This window comes from Dromiciops gliroides, chromosome 2 (assembly GCF_019393635.1).
Source record: "Dromiciops gliroides isolate mDroGli1 chromosome 2, mDroGli1.pri, whole genome shotgun sequence".
Lineage (NCBI taxonomy): Eukaryota > Metazoa > Chordata > Mammalia > Microbiotheria > Microbiotheriidae > Dromiciops > Dromiciops gliroides.
This window is the reverse complement of record NC_057862.1, coordinates 577460406-577478619: the sequence shown is the minus strand read 5'-3', so window position 1 is coordinate 577478619 and position 18214 is coordinate 577460406. Positions and strand designations below refer to the sequence as shown.

General features: G+C 36.5%; 1 protein-coding gene across 1 annotated transcript in view; it reads left to right on the top strand.

Moving 5' to 3' along the window:
• The window catches only part of APLF (aprataxin and PNKP like factor), a 61230-nt gene that overhangs the window by 3296 nt on the left and 39720 nt on the right, over positions 1–18214 (top strand). Inside the window, 4 exon segments of the mRNA XM_043981110.1 lie at positions 3251–3322; positions 9559–9727; positions 12743–12945; positions 13430–13559. Of these exon segments, the coding sequence (XP_043837045.1) occupies positions 3251–3322; positions 9559–9727; positions 12743–12945; positions 13430–13559 (574 nt within the window).

Below are 18214 nucleotides of genomic sequence, written 5' to 3'. Positions count from 1 at the left end.
ATTATGGAGAACAGGAGAGGTGCAAGATTAGGAAAGGGCAAATACTGTCCTTATTTTCACAAAGATGAGAATAGAGGCTGAAAACTGGACTAGTGAGCTTGATTTCCAGTAATGGAAAAATTTCAGATCTAATTATTAAAATGATAGTGAACATGTAGAAAAGGAAGTAATCGTCAAAAAGATCCAGCATGACTTTAACAAAGAATGTCAAATTAACACTATTAACTCTTTTGATAATTATTATAAGGTGGGTTATGTGTAATTTAAGATTCTAAATGTGGATTCTAATCTGTTCCCCCAGTTTTGGGGGAAACTGACTAAAATCACTGATAAAACGAGTTTAGGTTTTTAAGGGTTTATTGGAAAATAGAAAGAAAAAGATTGAGAACAGAATTCCAACAGCCTGGCATTCCTATCTTTCCTCAAATTTCCTGTGAAGTCCTCTACCGCCACCACCACCAAGTCAGGAACCCCCAAAAAAGCACAAGAGCTCTCGGCACAGGCTCCCTCTCTTCCTTCCTGTCTCCTCCCAGAAAATAGGAGGCTCCTCAAGTTGATTGGCTGGTAGCCTTGATAGACAGCACCCATGAGCAAACGTCATTTCCTGATGCCAAGGAAAAGCCGCAATGCCTCAGGCATTTTCCTCATGGTGGAGCTTTCCCACAGCAAGTGTCCAGTAGGTGGCATCATTCAGATCATTACAGTTAGAAAAGTGTCATAGAATTTCCTCAGATTTTAGAAAAGCATTGTTAGCTTGTCTCATGTTATTCTTATGGAAAGAATGGAGAGATGTGGACTAGGTTAGAATACAACTAGTTGGATTCAGAACTACAGTACAGTACAGGTATGAACAGGATGTCCTCTGAGGTCCTGAAATTCTGTGAGATGACAAGTAGACAAGACGTTCAGGTAGAAATTGTATTTTGACGCTTAGAATCTTCTTTTTGACAACTTCAGCAACTTGGCTTTGTGTTTTATAAGAAACATTTTTTTCTTATTTTAAAATCAGATCATAGCATATGTGGCATCTGGGGATTACCTTTATCAGGGACAATCGTTTGTAACTACGCATTTGTAATTGGCTAACATTAGAGGGTTTCCATATCAATCTATGAATGAACAAATATTAAGAACCTACTATTTCTAGGCACTAGCAATATAGATAGAAAGAATAAAAAAATCCCAGTGCACAAGGGGCTTACATTATAATGGGGGGGGGGGACAACAGGTACATGTATAAGTGTATACAACATAAATATAAAGTGAATAAATTGTATATATTTATATACACACACACAAAATAGTTAAATACAGAGTAGCTTGAGAGAGAGAGAGAGAACTAGCAATTGAAAGGATTGTAAAAAGCTTCATGCAGAAGATAGTTGTATCTTAAGAAAGAAAGGAACTGAGATTGGTAAGGAGCGAGTGTGTTTCAACTATATGTGATGGCCACTGTAAAGGCACAGAGAGAAGATGGAGTGTTGGGACTGCATTGCAGAATTTGAAGAAAAGTACTGCCCACTAAGGCTTGAAAACTAGGTTAGGACAAGGTTGTGTAGGGCTTTAAAAGCTAAACAGAGAAGTTTATATTATATCCTAGAGCCAACAAAAAGTCACTGAAATGATTTAGTAGGGAGGTGCATGGTCAGATCTCTGCTGAAGGAAGATTTCTTTGGTTGCAATGTGTATGATGGATTGGAGTGGGGAAGAGACTTGAGGCAGGCAGACACTAATCCAGGCTAGAGATGATGAGGACCAGAAGTAAAGCAAGCAGTAGCTTTGTGAGTGGAAGGAAAGAAAGGGTCAGTTGCAATATATGTGAAGGTAGAGATGGTGAGATTGAACAACTGATTGTATATGTGGGATGAAGGAATGGGAGGAATCCAGGATAATGCCCAAGTTACACTTTTGAAGAATGGAAGGATGTTGATGCCATCTCCTGGATTTCCTGGCTTCTTTCAATGAGCTCAAATCTCAGCTTCTACAAGAAGCCATACCCGATCTCCCTTATGGCTAGTGCTTTTGATTATCTAATATGTATGTATGTATATCTTGTTTGTAAACAGTTTTTTGCATGTTGCTTCCTGTTAGACTGTTATTTCCTTGAGAGCAGACTCTTTTTTGCCTTTCTTTGTGCCCCACTGCTTAGCACAGGCCCTTAATTTCTTCTCAGCTGCATCCTTCTGGACTTTGCTACCTTCTTCCCACTTTCCCTATCTGTCCATTACAACTCCCACCCCCATCCCTCTTCTGCTTCCTTTTGCATGTAGTCTTCCCCAAATATATTGTAAGCTCCTTGAAGGCAGGGACTGTCTTTTGCCTTTCTTTGTTTTTCCAGTGTTTAAAACAGTTCCTGACACATAGTAGCTGCTTAATAAATATGAAAGGTTTGGAGATTTTGATGAAAGGAAAGAGCAAGTTTGTAAGATTTAGGGAGTAGAAGCAATCTCTGTCGAAGAATATTGAAGGAAAGTGGTGTGAGGCAAGGTTTTAGTTAAGGGAAAGCTTGGAGGAGAAGCAATTGTAATAAGTTGAAGAAATGCCAAAATCAGGTGAAGGATGAAGGTTTAAGGATGGAGAAGACTTGAATATGAGGTAGGAGGGAAGGAGCCAGTGGATAAGGAGAGATTGAAGATGAAAGAAAGGGAACAATTGAAGGAATAGATTAAGTGGAGGATATAGGATTAATAGCATAATTGGAAGAATTTGAATTGGTGAGGAGAATGTCTACCTCCTCATCAGAACCTGGAGTACTGGTAGAGAGATTGTGGGGGATGATGAATAGGGATTTTGAAGTTTGGAGTACAGCAGAGGGGAAAACTCAAGGCCTTTGTTTTCAGCACAGTAGGAGGCACAGTAAAAGGCTGAGAGGGAAGGGGAAGGATGTGTTCTCAAAATGACTGTATTTGGAAAAATTACACCACTGCTTAGGTTAGGCTTTTAAGTAGAACCCCAAACATGTTAACTTATATTGTTCACATTTATGATGTTATGAAGATGGTGCATTTGAGAACAATGGGCAAAAATAGTTTGAACTACAGTTCTAGTCTTAGAAAGAACATTTGGAATTTTTGTTTTGGTTCTTAAGGCTATTTGAATTTATTTAGATCTAGTATTCTGTGGGCTTTGCAAATTTGAATATCTGGCTTAAATCTAAAGTAACTGTAGCTCTAATGCAATACACATTTTATTTCTTGCTTTATTTAAATACATATTGAGATGACCATATTGCTTAAATTTCTTTTTATAGATAACAGACAAACGAATATCAAGAAGACATGCCATCCTAGAGGTGCTGGATGATCAACTTAGAATCAAACCGGTAAGTCTGTTGGTAATGATTCCTCTTCTATTAATTACTTAATGTTTTTCTTACCCTCTGAGTCTGGAAAGCTGATTTTGCATGCTAACAGAAAATATAGAAGTAAAGCTAGAAATTCAGTGCCAATCTATAGTTAGGAGGTGTTGGTACCCAGTTACCTATTTCTTTCCCAAGCAATGCTATTATAAGTAAGATTGGGAAAACTGGTTGGTACTAATATTAATTTATATTATTGCTTGCATTACCTCTATTTTAAATGAAATATTGTAGGGATAATATGTAATAGTCTTTTGGGGAATAACCTTGTTGCTGTATGCTATGGGTATTCTTTTTTTTTGTGAGGCAATTTGGATTAAGTGACTTGCCTAGGGTCACACAGCTAGTAAGTGTCAAGTGTCTGAAGCCTCATTTGAACTTAGGTACTCCTGAATCCAGTGCCCGTGCTCTATCCACTGTGCCACCTAGCTGCCCCCATGAGTATTCTTTAAAAAGCAAAACAAAACAAAATCTTGTCTATATCCTGGTTTAGCTTCAGAAAACAAGGACATTTAGACATTACTCAGCTTAGGGTTTTAAAGTAAATTTAATATAAAAACATCTGCTGAGTTCTAGGACTTAAAAATACTTTTTCTCTATGGTGTTTCTGATTGATACAGACTGCTCAGATTTGTCATTTCAGAGACTCTGTGGTGTTATCACTTTCTTTTGTATTCCACACCAGTTATGTGAATGAAAGAAATATATGTACAAATCCATGTTCCTTTTTGATTGACAGCATAGGATGACATTAAATGTTAGGTATAAACAGATAACACTAATATAAAACTTAGTGGATCTTGTTTATAGTCCTTCATTTTTTTTCTCTCTGCATCACTATGTTCTTATTGTTCGTTCATGGTTTTGTCGGTTTTAGTGAAGATTTCTAGAGATTGTTTGATTGAGTCATTCTTAAATGCCTCTTCCATTAGAGTTTAATGTCAAATAGCCAGAAATGTCTGTTTTATATTACTTACCATGGTTAGTATCTTTTTAGTGTCATTTTTCATCTTGTATCCCCAAGCTTGGTGTGCCTGTGCCCCTTCCCCACAGGACACCACCACTCGATTCGGCCCACTGGTTCAGAACCAGAGCCTTCGCCCCAACTCCAACAGAGACTACAGCCACTTCACCCTGAACCACCTCACCCGTCTGCTAGTCACACCTCAGAAGAAGTCACTGGTGTCAAAGACTCTGAGGTGCTGTAGGTGCGGTCTGTTCCTGGCTGGATCATGGCCAGGCACTGAGCTCCTCTCTCAGCCCAATCAACAGGTGATTCCTGTTGCCGGCTTTGGCTGGAAAATAGTCTCACTCTGTTTTTATGTGAGTTAGGCTGCTCTGGGTTTTTGTTTTTTTTTTATGACATTTGGGAGTGAGTGGACGGGTTTATCTGGAGCTTGCGGGAGTCACAGCCTCTCCGCCATCTTGCCTCTGCCCCTGTAATCTCTTTCTGACCAGTTGTTTCACCACTTACTGTCTCTGGGCTGAGAGCTCCTGAATCTGTTGCTGTGGCTGCTGTTGCTGCCACCACATAGGTTTGTTATAGACAGGTCTCTACCCCAGTATCACAGACTTCTTCTGCTGACCTCTTAAGTTTTCTTAGGCCAGAAAAATGTCTCACCCAGATCTTTTGTTGGCTCTACTACTCTAAAATTTGATTTGAGGCAATTATTTTAAAATTGTTTGGAGGGGAATGTTGGAAGAGTTCAACTGTGGCTGTCTGTAATACACCATTTTGCCTTAACCCCTTGGCTGATGCGATCTTTTTTTTTTTAAATTATGAAAGTATTTTGTTATTTACCAGTTACATGTAGAGATAGTTTTCAACATTTGTTTTTATAAGAGTTATAGTTTCAATTTTTTTCCCTCCCTCCCCAAGACAGCAAGTAATCTGATATAGGATATATATATACAATAACATTAAACATATTTCTGCATTGGTCTTGTAATAAGAGAAGAATCAGAGCAAAAAGGAAAAACCTCAAAAAAGAAAAACAACAGCACCAAAAACAAAAGAAATAGTATGGTTCAGTCTGCATCCATATTCCACAGTTCGTTTTTGGTTTTTTTTTCTGGATTTGGAGAGCCTTTTCCATCATGAGTCCTTTGGAACTATCTTGTACTGTTGTATTGCTGAGAAGAATCAAATCTATCACAGTTGATCAACACATAATGTTGATGATACTGTGTACAATGTTCTCCTGGTTCTGCTCATCTCACTCATCATCAGTTCATGCAAGTCCTTCCAGGTTTCTCTGAAATCTGCCTGCTCATCGTTTCTTACAGCACAATAGAATTCCATTACATTCATATACCACAACTTGTTCAGCCATTTCCCAATTGTTAGGTAACCCCTCAATTTCCAATTCCTTGCCACCACAAAAAGAGCAGCTATAAATATTTTTGTACATGTGGGTCCTTTTCCCTTTTTTATGATATCTTTGGGAAAAAGACCCAATAATGGTATTGCTGTGTCAATGGGTATGCACAGCTTTATAGCCCTTTGGGCATAATTCCAAATTGCTCTCCAGAATGGTTGGATCAGTTCACAGCTCCACCAACAATGCATTAGTGGCTGATGGGATCTTGCAGGACAATGAGGTTTTTCCAGTAATGAGATTTCTGGGTCATAGAGAAGTCCTAGAGTCGTGTAGCCAGATGAGAAATGAAGCAGACAACCAATCACCCATGATCATGACCTACAGTCCCTCTGTCTTATAAACAGGCAGTCACAACCTCATGACATTTAGGTGAAAATTAGATTTATTACAAGAAAAGTTTACATGCATGTGGAACCCAAAGAGGTCACAATCCATAGAGAAGTTTGCATTTTTATAATAGCAGGACAAAGGAAGTAGGAGATACCAGAAATCTCATCCTAAAGTGATGTGGCATGAATAGAGGAAAGGTGAACTAAAAGTGGGAAAAGGATAAAACTCTTTTCGAAGTGTAGGAGCAAGGAGATGGCAAAAGCCGAATTCTTTTCCCTTCAGAATTACTAGACAATGAAGATTAGATGGTCTGCTTATCTACCAGGGTCCCAGCTGTACAATCAGTTTCCTAGCCTAGTGTAGACTGACTGGTACCTGTCTTGCCTCACAAGGACACAGGGAGTCCGGTTTGGGATGCAAACAACAAATTATATCAGCTTGGAGAGGCTTTGTCCTTGATACATTCAGAGCCTTTTGCATGTTCTAAGTCTAGCGTTTCTAGAAAATATGGCAACTCAAAAAGACAAGGTCACAGGACCACTTAACAGCCCTTAACAATCCCTGCTCTGTCTATACTCTCCCAATCTTAAATACTTGATGCATTTAATTCTATACTGTCCTCCACTCTTGAGTCTCTTTCACCCTTAGCCTGCTGATGATCATGTCTTGACAAACTCTAATCCTAGATTACTTGCACCATCCATATCTTTCACTCAACCTCACCTGCTGCTGAATAGAACTAGAGAAAATAATGAAACCATGTTGATTAGGGTGATTTTAAATTTGTTTTAACTAATCTTAATTGGGCCTTTACTACAGCAAGGTAATAATATTTACCCTAATATTTATACTAATTTAATTCTACTTCATCACACCACCTGTTAGAAACCTTTTTGTTCCTTCACAAACCTCCCTTCACCTTCCATGCTGAAGACTTCAACTCAGACTTCATAAAAAACAATTTGAGTCTCTTCATCTGGAACTCTCTTTTTTTTTCATATAGTTGTTAACAACTTGTGTTTTTCCTTTGGGAACTGCCTGTTCATTTCCTTTGACCATTTATTGTTTCGGAATGGCTCTTGTTCTTTTATATTTTAATCCATTCCTTATATAGCTTGGATATAAGACCTTTATCAGAGAATTTCTTGCAGAAATTTTTTTCCTCAGTTACCTAATTTGGAACTGCACTAGTTTTATTTGTGCAAAACCTTTTTATTTTTATCAAATCAATTTTTTAACTTTCTCTGATCCTCTTTATCACAGGCATTTCTTAAATAATCTAAGATATCAATAGATATGAAAACATGCTCTAAATCATTAATAATTAAAAAGATACAAATTAAAAGAACTCAGGTTCCATTTCACACTGATCAAGTTGTCAAAGATAACAAAAAAGAAAAATGATAATTCTTGGTGGAGTTGTAGGAAAACAGGCATGCTAACACACTGTTGGAGCTGTGAATTGGCACAGCCATTTTGGAGAGAAATTCAGAATTATACTTAAAAGGTACTAAACTGTGCATATCCTTTCATTTACTACTAGACCTTTACTCCAAAGAAGTCAAATGAAGAAAAAAACCCCATATGCATAAATATTTATAACAGTTCTTTTTATTGTAGCAAAGAACTGATTCCCCATCAGTTGGGGAGTGGCTGAACAAATTGTGGTATATTAATGGACTAGAATATTATTTTATTGTAAGAAATGACAAAAGTGATAGTTTCAGACAAATTTGGGAGGACTTACATGAAATGATGCATAGTGAAATAAGCTGAAGCCAGAGAAAAATTTATAAAATGACAGCAGCATTTTAGAGAAAAACTACTAATAACTACTAAGGACTTATCAATATACAATGACCAACTCTTAGAATTCCACAGAACTGATGATGAAACATAATACTCACAGAGAGGTGATGAGCTCAAGGTCATGACATGGCCAGTGAAGATTTGTTTAGCTTGAATATGCATATTTGATAGAAGGATTTTGTTTTCTCTTCTTTCATTTTGATGAATGAGGAATTCAGTGGGGGCAGCAAGGGTTACCAAAATGAAAAACAACAACAACTGCGAATTGAATGCTATTGAAGTACTACAAAAATGAACATAATTAATGGAAGGATTGTTAGTAGGAAACAGCAGACGGTGGGGGTCAGCTTTGAAAATAATGTATTGAATTTATTATAATATATTGAATTTGTTATATATTTAATGTATTAGATTTATTATATACTTAAAAAGTTAAGCAATTTTCATGTCATAGAGATTTGTACCTTTATGTACAATGTTCTTTTTTGTTCTACATTGTTTATGGAAATATTATTTACCATTCGTTAAGCTCAGAATTAAAACAAAAGAAAAAAGATTCAGGTCTTTAAAATGTTGGCATGTAAAATGACTTTTAAAATGTCCATAAGCTATCTAATCAACTCTCAAGTATAGTAAGAGGAAAGCAGTGGCATAGAAAATGCAAAGTGATGGATATAGAATTATAGAGTAGTAAGGAACTTTAAGTCTAATGAGTCATTCCATAATCTGTAACATTTTTATAATTGCATTTAAAAAAATAAATGTAATCATATTATTGGAATTTACTTTAAAACAGAAGTTATTTCATAAAGACCTAATTCAAATTGAGCTGAAAAGCTGTCTAGCAGTAGACCCTTGCTCAATCACTCTATTTGTTGGTTTTTTTTGGGTTTTTTTGGTGAGGCACTTGGGGTTAAGTGACTTGCCCAGGGTCAGACAGCTAGTAAGTGTTAAGTGTCTGAGGCCGGATTTGAACTCATGTCCTCTTGAATCCAGGGCTGGTGCTCTATCCACTGTGCCATCTAGCTGCCCCTCAATCACTCTTAATTCTTAGTCTTGAATATTTTGAGATAGAGTGTATAGTAGAAACGCTATTTCTTAAGTGATAAGATTTTTAAATATAGAAATTTTCAGGAATTAGTTTTTTGTGTTAAATGTTTATAAGGTCATAAGTTTAGTTATTGTATTTTCCTGTTAACTATTTTCAGTTGTATGTCTTTTTTGGGTGAAAAGGGACAAGTGAGATGATTGTATGAATATATGTGTGAACCAAACTAAGCTTCCCAGTGAGCTTGTTCTTCCTTTGCATTGCCAGTTCTATGGGGAAACAGTAGAAATTCTTTTTTTTTCTTCTCTTTTTGTGGGCAAGTATATAATGGTAAACCACTTCAATATCCTTCCCAAGAAAACCCCAATGGGGTCACAAAGAGTCTAACATGACTGAAATGACTAAATAATAGCAACAATATAAGATATGACCTTATATTTTATTATATATTATGGTATGGTCAGTATGATTATATTTGACAATAGTTAGGTCCAGTTTTACACCTAAGTTATATATTACTTGAATGTTAAATCTTTGCCTATATAGTTTAAATTTGGTATACTTTTAAGAAGTGATAATTGGTTCTAAGGAAATTATAGCATATTCTTTATTGTTATTTTTCTGTTTGACAGACCCATATAAATCCTTGTTTTTATCAGTCTTCTGAAAAGAGCCAGGTATTGCTAGAGATAAATAAATGGCATTGGTTGAATCCTGGAGATAGTTTTTCCTTATTGGTTGACAAATATATTTTCCATGTTTTCTCTACACGTTCTGAAATGGAATGCACTTTATGGTAAGGTCTTCTGATTTGATGACATTAAAGAATTCTGTTTGCCGTACAGTTTCTCATATATAGATGTTAAGCCCATAAATACTTAGCTAGAAGCCATTCTAAGATCAAACTACACAAGAAATAAAGTAGCTGAGTGATTTTTAGAGATCATTTTCCTAAAAAAAAACCCTTTCACTTTATGGGCAGTTGTTATGCCTAAAAAGTGAACAAGATTATCTTTCATTTGTGCTTACCATCCTCCATAAGAATAGATTTATTTTTAGGTAAACAGAGACAAGTGTGAAGCAAAGAGCTAAAAGTTAAATTGCTTCAGTATTCCCCTCCTTTATACTTTGCCTTTTAAGTTTTTTAGCTAATTTCTGGCTTTGCACAATTGTGGCATGCTTTGTCTTTGATCTCTTCTCCTAAAAATAACAGAATAGGAAAGCTGAGGAAATAAGAAATTAATGAATATCAGATATTCCCTGTAGTTTAAAACTCATATCCCTGGTATTCTGAGACTATATGAAGGAATGAAGAGAAATTCCTGTAACAGAAAAGAATCACATAATTTGAGTTGTAAAGGACCTTAATGACCATCATGTTCTTCTTGTTCCCGACTAAAAATGACATCCTCAATTAGTGGTCATCTGCCTTTCACTTGCAAGATTGCTGGTGAGGAAACTTTTATGTCCCCAGGCATATTTTATCATTTTAAAAGTGATTTTAATTATTAGGAAATTCCCCCCCCCTCTAAAAACTCCATGTAACTTATACCAATTTCTCTTCTAATTTTGAGGAACTGAGAATGATTTTAATATGTCAGTTAAATGAAGTGAAGAAACTATTACTTTGTGTATTCATTTTTAAAACTGGCACTCACTTTTCTTAGGGACATTATATCTTACCTTTTAAAAAGTATGAGCTTTCCCATAGTTTGAAAGCTCAGTATATTTTTATAACCTACACTGGAATGGCTTACTGTTTTTAAACAAATGGTTTAGCTGTTGATGTGAAATATTAAAGACCACTTCTATGCCCTACATAAATTGAATTCCAAAAATTGTGTTCTACTAAGTGCCTGAGGAGAGGTCAAGAAACTATTGGGCCTCTCAACAGAACCAATTCATTGATTGTAGTTATTAAAAATCTTTGTTAATTTAAAAATTATGCTGTACTTGGTAGTCTTTAGTGCATGTACACAAATTAACATAGATCCAGAATCTGAGAGAATAGTATTGGGCTTGAAGTCTATGAAAAGAAAACATTTTCATTAAAACTGATAATAAGACTCAGAGCGTTAGTGCTGTATTTCTTTCAGATTGCAGTAATTAATGCTTTGTTGCTATGAGAGAAAGAGGGTAGAAAGGAGAGGTAAATGTTACAAATGCCATATTATACCAGTAGTTTTGTTACATTTTTTTCTTTTTTAAATATTAATAGTATTTAATTTTTTCCAGTTACACGTAAAGATAGTTTTCAACATTCATTTTTATAAGATTTTGAATTCCAAATTTTTCTCTTTCCCTTTCTTTCCTTCCCTCTCTCCAAGATAGCAAGCAGTCTGATATAGGTTTTAGATAGATAGATAGATAGATAGACAGACAGACAGACAGACACAGTCACATTAAGCATATTTCCGTATTATTCATGTTGTGAAAGAAGAATCAGAACAAAAGAGCAAAACCTCAAAAAAGAAAAAAAATTACACTAATTTTATTGACTTGTTAACTCTACATTAGCTATCCCTTAAAATATAACTTAATGCATTGTATTTGTTTTGATACTATTTCTAAATCTTAGATTTCTCATGCTTATGCCTTGATTAACTTCAGAGATATTCCTGAAAATTATATGAACATATATTTTGATAAATAAAATCCTGTTAACCATTTATTTATGTTATAATTTCAATAATGTTTTAAGTTTACTCCTGATTAATTTTAAATTTGTGCTCCCCCCATATTACTCCCAAAACTTTAGCTTCAATTTGTTCTGTTTCTCACCCTCTCAGTGAAATAGTTAATAGAAATCAAACGTTCACATTGTTAAAAAAATGGGGGGATATGAAGACATTATGATGATTTTTAGAATATTATTTTACTAGAATCTTATTATATGATAAAAAGCTCCACCAGTATCCAAATTTCCTCTCCCTCCTCCTCCCCTTTTCTTCCTCTTTGTCTCCCTCTCCTTCCCTTCCTCCTTTGCTCTTTCCTCCTCCTCCTCTTCCTCCTTCCCCGTTTTTCCCCATCACTCCCTCTCTCTCTTCCCCCTCCATCTCCTTTTTTCCCCATCCCCACCCCCCTTCTCTCCAGTTTCCTTTACAGAGCTGCTAAATTGATATTCCTAAAGGACAACTCTGATCATATTCCTTCCCTGTTCAAGGAGTTCCACTGAACTGTCTCTAAAAGCACATACCCCCTCAGACTTTTTAAAGACCTTCATAATCTAGTTCTTGCCTTCCTCTCTGGGCTTATTTCACGTAGCTCTTTGATATACTCTATGTTACAGCTGACTGGCCTACTTTTTCCCCTTGCAGCACAATCTCCTGTCCTTGTACTTATACTTTTCCCTCTTAGAACTTTTAACTTTCTTCAAGGTTTAGCTCATGTGTCATCTCTTACAGGAAAGCCCATCCTTCACAACCACCCCTTCTCTCAGGCGCTGTGTTGTGCCCTTTAAATTATTTTGTATCTGGTTTGACTCTATTCATATGTATGTTTTCTGTGCCTCTGCTATTTCCCCCCAATAGAATATAAGCTCCTTAAGGCAGGGACTTTTCTTGTCTTTGTATCCCCAGTGCCTTGGCATCGTCATTATCATTCATTGAAAGTTTGCAAAGAATTTTTCAAGTATTATCAAATAGATGCTTAACACCACACAGTAAACTTGACTTTTGAATGATTAAGTTTGAGAGAATGATCCATAATGCCTGCCAGTGGATTCTAGAAGAACCCTTTTTATAGTGGTAGTTATTTTTTTAAATAATGGTATGTTTCTTAGTTCTAAATTCACTAACAAATGAATTCATGTTTTAGAGAAATCGATGCTTAGCGAAGATGATGCATTCAATGAATCACCGACGTCTCCTATAAATAGCTTTCCTGCTACTGTTGAATATGCTAGTACTCCTGTGAAACCACGGTCACATTGTACCAAACATATTAATTCAAGCCAGTGCTCAGAGCTGGAGGCACCAACGGAAGTAGCCATGCCAGTCAATGAACCACAGAATAATTGGGTGAGAACTTTTTAAAGATTTGATCTTATTTTTAGAAATTCTTTTGATTGGACAGGAGAAAAGTAGGACTAGGTCTGATAAGCAAGGCAGCATGAATTTTTGCATTTGACCTGCTTTTCAAGCTAATCTTTTAAGAAATGTCAAATATTTCAAAGGTGAATAAAGGTGGAGAGTCCTTTCAAAGCATTTAGCAACTTCTGAAAAGTTAATAATGGATTATTTAATGCTGGTTCTACATGAAATGACTAATTTTGAATTTACAAGTGTAGTTGTATTGGTAAATTTTGTACAAATAATATTACTAAGAGAGGCATTATGAATGTAGTGTAGGAGGTAGCATGTTGGAGTCAGAGTCAGTAAGACCTGCATCAAATCCTGTTGTCAAAATGAGGTCCCACTCTGGCTGGGTTCCTCAACTTGATGAAATCACATGTCCTTTGTCTCCCACATAACTTCTAATTTTATTAAATAAATGCTTTTTCAGCTTTTTCCTTCAAAATACAGAAAAACTAGTGAGCAACCAAACTCTCTCCAGAGGAAACGAATTCTTCCAGCTTGGATGGTTCAGGGATATCTAAATGTTAAAAACCTTGAGGTACCATTTTCCCTGGAAGGTAAATCTATCTTTCTGTTACTAGTAGACATTTTAAGTTAAACAATAAACATATTACTTAAATTCTTCTGAAGGAATTTAGCTATGGTTGTTAAATTAATGTGAGTTTTAAATCATAATTTTCAACCTTTATCTCATATCAAAAGAATTTTACAAGTTCACACAAAGACTAAGTTGAAACATGTTATTGTTTTTTATTGTATAATTTGTGTTTAGCTGGTTATTTTTGAAACAAGGGTTTCTTTCTATTGCATCTATGGTACTAAATTTTTCATTCTTTTTATTTATTTAAATCTATTTTTGGGGGGGTTTGTAGGGCAATGAGGGTTATATGACTTGCCTAGGATCACACAGCCAGTAAGTGTCAAGTGTCTGAGGTTGGATTTGAAATCAGGTCCTCTTGAATCCAGGGCCAGTGCTTTATCCACTGCACCACCTAGCTGCCCCTAAATTTGTCATAGTAATATAAATCCAAAGCCTAATGAGTTGACCCATGGTACTAAGTTATCACTGTTCATCTGTTGGCAGCTACCTCAGTTGGAGATACAGTATGCCAAGGAAATATTTAATCTTCATAGAGTTAATTGTGCAAATTTCAGCCTACTAAGGGATGGAAACATAATAACACTCTAAACAATTAAGAAATCCCATTGTTGGGGGATTGCCACCCAACTGCCCCCGGACACAATCACTTTTACTTTTACACAATTATAGTCTGAATGGAGACTAGAACTTAGGTCTCCAGCCTCCTAGTCTAGTGTGTTTTTCACATAAAAATGAGAAATACTCTTTTTATAAAAAGTCAACTGGGGGCAGCTAGATGGTACAGTGGATAGAGCACTGGCCCTGGAGTCAGGAGTACCTGAGTTCAAATCTGGCCTCAGACACTTAACACTTACTGGCTGTATGACTCTGGGCAAGTCACTCAACCCCAATTGCCTCACGCACACACACACACACACACACACACACACAAAATAATTTTTAAAAAAGGTCAACTGTTATTTTCCACTTGACTAACTGAATAAAAAAATATGCCTTTTTATGAACTTTACCTTAGATTGTGAACAACAGAGTTTAAATTCAGGTGAGATTTTATAATGCAGACTTAAAAGAACATTACAGTTAGGAGAAACCTATGTTTGGCACTTAAAGCTCTTTATCACCTGGCCCTTTCCCACATTTCCCATTTTCTTACATTTTCCTTTCCTTCATGTACTTTGTAATCCAGCTATACTGGCCTACATGCTAATCTGCACACATGTACCACTTTTTTAGTGCCTTTGCTGTCCCCTGTTTTTGAAATGCTATTCCTTCCTCACCTCTGTCTCTTGACATCCCTGAATTCTTTAAAGATTTAGTTCAAAGGCTTACTTCTCTAGGAGGTCTTTTCAGCCCTACCTCCTCCCCTCTACTGAATTGATGGCCTAGAGATAGAAAATCCATTAAATAAAGCCCCTGTGGTTGAGCCCCTCTTAGTCATTCTTTCCTGGTGACCCCACTGCTAGTGTCTTCCATCAAAGGCTACCTTTCAGTTAATAACTTTATATTTAAAAAAAAATTTCTTTCACAACATATACTTGAAAAGCAGCTTGAGATAGTGCAAAGCAAGACCCCTGGACCACATTGAAGGCCCCAAACTCCCATTTGTGCCTGAGCCATATTAAAATGTAATTGGGACATATTTAACAAAGTAAATAAAAATACAGTAGAATATAAATAATAATAATTTGTGATCTTCTAAGTCAGTATGTGGCTACAAGGTTGCTTATGTATGGTTTAGTGGCCCCACTACTATTAAAGTTTGACACCACTGATGCAATGCATAGAGAGTCAGCCTCAGAGCTAGGAAGACCTGGGTTCAAGTTGTGACTGACTCCTGCTGTCAGTGCAAACCTGACAGGGCACTTAACCTGGCAGTGGTTAGGTAGGGCTGATATTTGAAGTCATAGAGAATATACTGATCGTGTGCACTGGTGGAGGAAGTTCCTTCCCAGATGCTCTGTAATAATGAAATCACAGACCATCTCTGAATCTGTATACTTACACATGTACTCCTCTACCTCATCAGAAAGTGAGCTCCTTTGGGCAGGGATTTCTTTCATTGCCTTTGTCCTTAGTGTCTAGTGTGGAACCTGATAAGCACTTAATGAATGCTCATCTGTACCAGCACCTACTTGAAGCCCTTTCAGCTTGTTAGGACCTCCCACAGTGCCTTTGTGTTTGACTGTGATAGCCTTTGAGAGCTTAAGAGTCAGAGTAGACCTTGAATAGAAACTTTGTCAGTATTGAAGACAACCTGACAGTTATACTGAAATGGACTGTCCTCTGCCTAGCAATACGTTTATGGTGGAATTTATTCAACGCAATTGCTTCTCCTTTGTATTGCCCATATGACATTGTTCATAATTGGTTAAAACATATTTTCACCCAAATTACCATCAGCTATTATTAACTTCTACTTCACAGGGTGCCAGATTAAATTTGAAGTGCCTTTTTGCGTGTTATGCTTTGGAAAATGAGATCATTTTGATATGTTCTCAACACATATTAATGTAGAACACAATGTACTTAAATGAAGAAGACAGAATGTCCAAAGTGGCATGGAAAGAAAAGGTCTATACTCAGGTCTGTCTTTTTCTTAGAAGTTTGTACTGTTAGGATGTGATTCTTCTGACAGTGCGTTTAGGCCAGTTAATACCTTTCTGTGTTAAATGTTTTATTTTTTAAGGCCAGAAAATATTTTCTGGTATAGACTTAATAATAAGTTAATATGCATTTATTAAGTACCTGCTGTGTACCAGACTTTGTGCAACATGCTAGGGATACAGATACAAAGAATAAAACAGTCCCTGCTCTCAAGGAGATTATATTTCAGTGGGAGAGGCAGGCATGTTTTATATAGACATATATAAAGATATGCCTATGTCTCTATATACATACATATATACATAAATATATATAATAAACATGAAGAGGATACATATAAATAATATATGCTAGTTAAACACAAGGACTCAGGAGGGAGGGCATTAGCAGTGTTGGGAAAGGATTCAAGTAGGTGATATTTGGGTTTAAGGAATTAATTAAGGGATTAAGGAAGAGAGAGTTTTTATGAGGTGAAATTAAGAAGAAAGTACATTCCAGACTTGGGGGGGGTGGGGTGGTAAAAGCATGGTGATAGCTGGTGGAATTCCTTGTTTGAGAAATACGTATATCAACTGCCACTTAAGCAAGCAGGGTTTTCTCTTAGTTCAATACAGATTTGGACTGCAGTAACATTGTGTTCAGTATATATTGGATATATTATACAATAATAATTTTAATTTGGATGATCTGAGGCTCCACAAAGACCTGCAGAATCTCTAAATCATCAAAGAATATAAATAATATTCTGTATGGAATTAATTGTGATTTGGAGTTTTTATTACCCCATCTTTGCTTCATCATGGTCAGACTGAAAAGATGCAAGCTTTAAAAGCCTAAGAGAAGATGGGTGTGTACTTTAAGAGATTATAGGAACAAACAACACAAAGAACATTTATTGAATCAAAATATCAAACTAAAGTACCTGGGAGTTCCCCCATGCCCATATGGGCCTGGCCAAAATATAATGGGGACGGCCCAGGGGGTATGTTAAACATTGGAGACTCAGCCTGGCTATAGAACCACCTTTCCTATGAGAGAGGCAGGAAGGGGAAGAGAGCACTCAGAGAGGGACAGGAAAGAGAGACAGAGACAGACACAGAGACAGAGAGAGGAGCTGGTGGTTTTTGATCTTCGGACCTAACCAGGAGAGACTGCAAAGTTGATTCTAATTAGAAAGACAGATTCCGGGGGCAGCTAGGTGGCACAGTGGATAGAGAGCACTGGCCCTGGAGTCAGGAGTACCTGACTTCAAATCCATCCTCAGACACTTAACACTTACTAGTTGTGTGACCCTGGGCAAGTCACTTAACCCCAATTGCCTCACTAAAAAAAAAAAAAAAAGAAAAAAGAAAAGAAAAAAAAAGAAAGACAGATTCCAGGTGGTGGTGAGTTTGTGTTGTTGAAGCAGAGCCAGCTCGTTAAGCCAGCTGAGCTGGAAACAAGTTTAGGACTTGAGTTATTTTTTGCCAGACCAAAACTGTTCTGAGTAGCTGAGAAAGCAGAGCTTTCTTATTTGAGGTACCTGGGGGCCTCCGTTTTACCTTATAGATTTAAATTCTAACCCTCTGGGAAGAGGGTCATATTTTTCCCTTTCTCTATCCCCTTTCTCACTGTCCCTGGCTTTATTAACTCCATTTGTGTTGTAAATTTTGTTCCATTAATAAAACCTGATTTGTTTGTGGAAAAGAGGCTGTTAATCTCCTTTCTTATCAGTCTGGGAAACATAACTTAAAAAGAGGCAGTTTGGAAAAGGGGAAACTCTGGACCTTGAGGTCTCTCATTATTTTCTGAACCCAATATTATGGTGAGCTGCCCAATTAACTCTCCCAATACTAAACTTGGCCCTAACAATTCACAATAGTTAGTCCAGCCCTAGCTTTACTGCTTAGTAGCTGTGTGATCATGAACAAGTCAGTTGGAGGAATCAGATTCAGTTTCCTCATTTAAAAAATATATATTTTTATAAATATATAGTTCTGTTTATCATCCATGTGGAGAACTTTTGGT